The sequence below is a fragment of the Empidonax traillii genome, unplaced genomic scaffold (genome assembly GCF_003031625.1).
Source record: "Empidonax traillii isolate 1590-97213 ecotype Southwest subspecies unplaced genomic scaffold, ASM303162v1 scaffold692:size495628, whole genome shotgun sequence".
Classification (NCBI taxonomy): Eukaryota; Metazoa; Chordata; class Aves; order Passeriformes; family Tyrannidae; genus Empidonax; species Empidonax traillii.
Genome location: NW_020955885.1, coordinates 352611 through 358307, shown reverse-complemented (window position 1 = coordinate 358307; position 5697 = coordinate 352611). Strand labels below are relative to the sequence as shown.

General features: G+C 50.9%; 1 protein-coding gene across 2 annotated transcripts; it reads left to right on the top strand.

Moving 5' to 3' along the window:
- The first annotated feature begins 239 nt into the window (after window positions 1-239).
- Window positions 240-3627, top strand: ID4 (inhibitor of DNA binding 4, HLH protein). Of its 2 annotated transcripts, none has more exons than XM_027899859.1 (3): window positions 240-987; window positions 1643-1701; window positions 2136-3627. In XM_027899859.1, exons 1-2 carry the CDS (start codon window positions 586-588, stop codon window positions 1685-1687), a joined length of 447 nt encoding a protein of 148 aa, XP_027755660.1. In that variant the 5' UTR covers window positions 240-585; the 3' UTR covers window positions 1688-1701; window positions 2136-3627. The 2 variants fall into 2 exon arrangements, with proteins under 2 accessions (XP_027755660.1, XP_027755661.1); XM_027899860.1 differs by having other exon boundaries at window positions 244-994.
- The last annotated feature ends 2070 nt before the right edge of the window (window positions 3628-5697 follow it).

The window sequence follows — 5697 nt, the reverse complement described above, 5'->3', positions numbered from 1 at the left end:
CTCCGCCGCCGCCGCCGCCGCCCCCCCCCTCCTCCCCGGGAGGGTCCGCGCGCGCCTCCCGTGCCCCCCCGGCCCCGTCGCCATTGGCTGGCGCCGCGCTCGGGAGGGGGGAGGCCGCGTCCTGATTGGCTGCGGCGCGGCCCCGCGGCGCCCCCCGCTGGCCCGGCCCCGCCGCGGTGCCGCCCCCGCCCCGCCCCCCCGGCGCCGCCCGCCCCGCCCGCGCCCCGCGCTATAAATTGGGCGGCGCGGCCAGCAGCGGCGGTGGTAGTGGTTTGTGCTGGGAGGCTGTCGAGGGAGAGCAGTTTGTGTTTCATTTTAATTTTCTTTTCTTCTTTTTTTTTTTTTTTATTCTCTTCTTGGTGGTCGCGGCGCCGCCGTCGTCGCGCGGCTCGGCGAGCGCCTCTCGTTGCAGCCGCGGGGCGGCCGCCGGTACCGCCAGCGAGGCGCTGCGGCCGCGCTCCGCTCCCGGTGCGGGCGGTGCGTGCGCGGCTTCGCGAGGTCGCAGCAGCAGCAGCAGCAGGAGGCGGCGGCGGTGGTGTTGGTGTAGAGGGAGGTCTCCTTCCCTCCCTCCCTCCCTGCGGCACCATGAAAGCCGTGAGCCCCGTCCGGCACCCTAGTCGCAAGGCGCAGCCCGGCGTGGCGGGCGGCGGAGGCGGGGGGCACCCAGCCCTGCGGTGCCTGGCCGAGCACAGCGGCTGCAAGGGGGGCCCGCCGTCGGGCGAGGAGCCGGCGGCGCTCTGCCTGCAGTGCGATATGAATGACTGTTACAGCCGGCTGAGGAAGCTGGTGCCCACCATCCCGCCCAACAAGAGGGTAAGCAAAGTGGAGATCCTGCAGCACGTCATCGACTACATCCTCGACCTGCAGCTGGCTCTGGAGACGCACCCAGCGCTGCTCCGGCAGCAGCCGCCGCCACCCGCCCTCCACCCGGGCAGCTGTCCTGCGGGTACCCCCAGGACTCCGCTGACAGCCCTCAACACTGACCCGGTAAGAGGTGCGTGACACACGATCCCGGGGAGCGGGGTGCGGGACAGAGCGGCGTGGCCTAGTGGTCAGCGCTGGCCGCCGTGGGAGCACCCTGGTGATGCATCGCCAATGACAATCCCCTGGCTCTGCCGAGGGGTCGTAGTCCCCGGAGGGGACGGGGCGGACGGGAGCAGGAACGCCTTGGCTGTATGCGGTGGGTGCCCGCATCCATTCTGTGTGTACCCTGTAATTACAGCCTCTCGAGGGAGTAGCTGTAGCCGGCGTGTTTGCACACACGGGAGGAGACGCGCTGCTCCTGCGCTTCCCACCCTTCCGCGCCATGTAGCGAGTGTGAGGGGCTGTGCACATTGAACGCAGCGTGCTTTGCGGGGGTGGAATCGGGGAATGCTTCCCTTCCACGGGAACACCCGGTGGTTGCCCGGCGGCGCTGGAAGCGGTGTGCCCCGGCAACCCCCTGCCCCCGGGGCTCTCCCCCACCGGCAGCGGTGCGGCGGCCCATGGGCTCTGTCCCACCGTGCGGCTGGGGAGCCCTGAGCGCTCCCCGGCGGGGCTGTGGCAGTGCCTGGTACGCGGAGGAGGGCAGTCTGGGGCGAGGGGGGTGGTCTGCGTGTCCTTTGCCCCCAGCTCTAATTTGCCGTGTTTGGTTGCTGCGCAGGCAGGCTCTGTTAACAAGCCGGGGGACAGCATCCTCTGCCGCTGACCGCCGCTCCCCAGGTGAGTGCCGGGCGGGCGCGGGGCCGGGGGCGGGCGGGGGGAGCGCAGCGCCCGGGCTCGGCGGGGCCGCACCGCATCCCGCTGGGAAGCCAGCCGAAGAGGGACCAGAGGCCGGCGAGAAATACTTGCAGGAGGCTTTGGGGTTTTACTTTTAATTACCGGGTGGTTATTTTCTTTAATTACCGGGTGGTAATTTTTTCTTCTTCCCCCCTCTTCCCCCCCACAACGTCCCCCCCTCCCCCCGGAGCGCCTCTGGCTGCGGCGTGCAGCTGCGCATCCCTCCCTCCGCCTGGCCCAGCCTGGGAGCTGCGGTTGTTGTTTGACCTGGTTTGTTTTGGGTTGTTGATCAAGCATGTCTTGTGTTTTGTTGGTGGCGCCAGTCGGTCTGGAGCGGAGCGGTTCACACACCCCCTCTATTCATTCCTCTCCCACAGGTGTGCGGCGGTGCCGCGCCGCGCAGAGGCAACGGGGGGCGGGCGGCGGCGGGGGGGGCCCGGCCCGGCCCCGCCGCACCGGAGGAAGGAGCCATCCAACCCCCCCGAGCAGTTCCCATGCTTCACCCCGCAGAGCCAAGCCTCTTCACCATTTTGCACGTCCGTAGCGGTCCCCCCACCCCACCCCCCGTGTTTGGTTTTGTTTTTTTTTTTTTCCCCCTTCCCTGGTTCTGTCTCTTCTCGTCGTTCCCGGCCAGCTGTGAGCGGCGGCGTGTCCCGCGGTGGCAGCAGGAAAAGTTGCGACTCTGCCCCGGGATAGAGGACCGAGCCTAAAACCAGACTTTAGAAACCTTGTAACTCTTAAGGGACCGAGCAGCCGAATTTTGAAGCTTTACTAATCTACCAGAGCATTTGTAGATATATTTGACATCTATTGTTTAAAATAGATGGATTTTATTGGGGCCCAGGGAACTTTCTTCTCCCTGCAGGAGTGTTACATATTGTATAGACAAATGAGTGACATTTCATACTGTGTATATATAGAGATGTTCTATGAGTGTGAGAAAAGTATATGCTTTAATAGACTACTGTAATTATAAAATATTTTTAATTAAATATTTTTTTGTAAATATTATAAAGGTGTGTATGTTTTTTTTTAATCTGTGGGAATATCTCTTTAGAAAACCACAGCTCAAGTACGGAGCTGCTAATATGGAAGTATCTTGAATGTTTAGGACTTTTTTTTTTTTTTTTTTTTTTTGTCCCCAGATGTCCTTTAGACTCAAAAGTTGCAGCTATAGCTAGTGGTCCTGCATGATTGCATGAGATGTCTAATTGCGAATAAACTTGTTTGGAGTCCATACAAACGTGTTTTCCTTGATCTGGACTGAAAATGTTTGTAAGTGTATTATACATTGAGACTACACTTTTGTCATTTAGACACAGGGGTTTTTAGTGCATTCTATTAAAGTAGCAGTAAGATGTAGTGGTTTTTACTGAGAATAGAAAAAACAAATTCTATCTAGTTTTTTTGCATTATGGGGGCGATGCTTTAGATCTCTAATCTGCTTTTTTTTAAAATCTGCTGTTGCATCAGATCAAGAAACTTGTTCTGGAACTTCACTTAGCACCAAAATGTTTTATTGCAAACTTGTGTTCCTACAGCTTATTATTGCTTAAAAACTGAAAACAGTTCTCTGCTTGCAACCAAAGGGCAAACCATTAACAAAAACAGTTGCTGATTCTTTCATCCAAAGAGTATTAATAGCTAACTGCAGAAAGGCACATGAGCAAAGTTGTTACGATCAGTGATGTAAATTCATTTTAAAATGAACTTAAGTAGACCAAAAATCGGATAACTGCGTCAAGATTATTTTTCTAGTACAAAATGACTTACATTTCACTGCAGCTATGTTACAGTTCAAATCCTGTTTAATCTCTGTGATGTGTAACTACTACATGTGAACATTAAACTAGATTTACCTGTCTTTAACTGTGATTCTTCAGCTTATTTCTTCAATCCTCTGAATTTGCACATTCTCCTCACTTGTTGTCTGTATACCATTTGACGGGTGAATTAATTTTACAGCAAGCTCTTGTACAATCAGTCTTGCTGACTGCAAACTCATGTCCAGACTCAGTGAAAGTTGCTCATCTTGTGTGATCCATAGCTTGCGCGCTAGTGAAATGGGATTTTCAGAGTGGGAGAATTAAGTAGGATTTAATTGGGTGCTTTGTAAATAGCTAGCCAACTGTGTGTGTAACATGGTCTGTTTGACTAAAAAAAGAGGATTTGTTTCAGATTATACAAGTGTCAAAAGTACTATAACCCGAGGGACGACTTCTATTAAGTTAAATATTTATAAGGAAATTAACTACTAGGGTCATTAGCTATTGAACAGAGTGATAACGTCAACAAGATGAACATTTTCTTTATCAAAATAATTGCGTAAAGATCAAATCAAAAAGTGGCTAACATCTGCAAACACAAGGCCGCCTGTCACTGCAAATGCTTTAAAGGCGTGGGCATTTTAGAGACTGAGTGTGGATTTCAGGGAGGGGGAATGGGTCCCTCCATTGTATTCCCCCAGCTCTGCTGTTGCAGTATTAAGCAGTTTAGTGAGCAAAATACATGTTCTTGTAAAATTTAATCGTGAACCCCTCATCCTGTGTCTCAAAATATTTCAGTGACAGTAAGAATGCTATCAATAGCTTTTTTACTGCACTTTGCGAATTCTCAATTTTTTTTCCAAAGGACTGGTTTAAATTTACATTATTTTCTTGGTTTATCTTCCTAATATTTGTAGTCTTCTGCTTACTTCAGCCTGCACAGCTCAGCTTATTTTGTATACAGTTTTTCAGTAACATTGGTTCTCAATACCCTTGTTTGTATCTATCCACTCTTGCCAGTTTATAGTATTCTGTTACACAGAAGAGGAGGCAAGCAAAAAGGTGCTGTCTTGAAATACAAAACTACCATGTAGAGTTTCCAAGTATCAAAGCTGAGGTATCCTGGCAGAGCTGGTAAATTACTGAGCCACTCTCCACGGGAGTACCAAACCCCAGATTGTTTCAGGTCAGGGTGATGTGCCATTGAGTTCAGTGGCTGAAGGATTTGCTTTTGCTTTTTTAAAAACTGTTGCGGTGCAACAAGTTAGGACCTTCAGAAAATGAAGTTTTACTAAAGAGCTCTGAAAATTTTTCTAGTTATAAATACTACTCTTAAGAAATGGGAAAGCCCGCATCTAACACTCAAAAAAGGTTCTTACCAGACCACTGTAGATCCTGGTCTACTTATGCTATGTATGAAATTGTAAACAGAGAATATCTAATCACGCGCTTCCTAATGGCTGGGATCAGTACAGTACTAAATGCAACCGTAATTATTTTTGTTTTCCAAGGATTTAAGAGTATTTAATTTTATCATAGTCCCGTATCTTGTTTAAATCATGTTTTCCATATAGCAAAAGGCGTAAATGTTTGAATAAAGGCAAATTAAAAGGACTCTTTCTTCTAATGCCTGGATTTTCTCTTAGTCACAAAAGCATTCCTTAAAAGGAGCTTTTTGATTGCGTGATGAGAGTTGTGGTGAGGCTGCCAGATTAGGAATTAGGATACCAAATTCTGTTCCCAGCTCTGCTACTGAGGCTCTTTTGTGACCTTGAGCAAGTCACCGGCTGTCAAACAATCTTTCAGTTTTCCACTTGTACCGGTGGCAACAAGCACTCATCTTTGTAGAAGCAAGGAGATCATACAGGCAAAATGTGTTCCTGTTTTATCGTCTTTCTTAGGGGGATTAAGTTTTGAGTAAGGAAGCATGGAGAAAGCTGGGGTGATTACCAGGAAAGCCTTCCTGAGGAGGAGCTGGTTGGGAAATACACTGCTAGTAGAGGCTGCAAGAAACCTCTTGCATGGGACACTGAAATTGTAAAGGACTAGAAAATGGTCTCTAGGAGGAATAGATAAGGGAGGTAGGTATTTTCCATGCTTAACTCGCATTCTGTCTGCGGAGCACAGCGATGGACACTCTTAATACTGCATGTTCATTTTGGTGAGCTGCAGC

What these genes read in the sequence shown, in the direction of transcription:
- ID4 (XM_027899859.1), top strand. Translation starts at nt 586, where the DNA reads ATGAAAGCCGTGAGCCCCGTCCGGCACCCTAGTCGCAAGGCGCAGCCC. An exon ending in CAGCCCTCAACACTGACCCG is followed by an intron (nt 988 to 1,642) that starts GTAAGAGGTGCG and finishes GTTGCTGCGCAG; the next exon opens with GCAGGCTCTGTTAACAAGCC.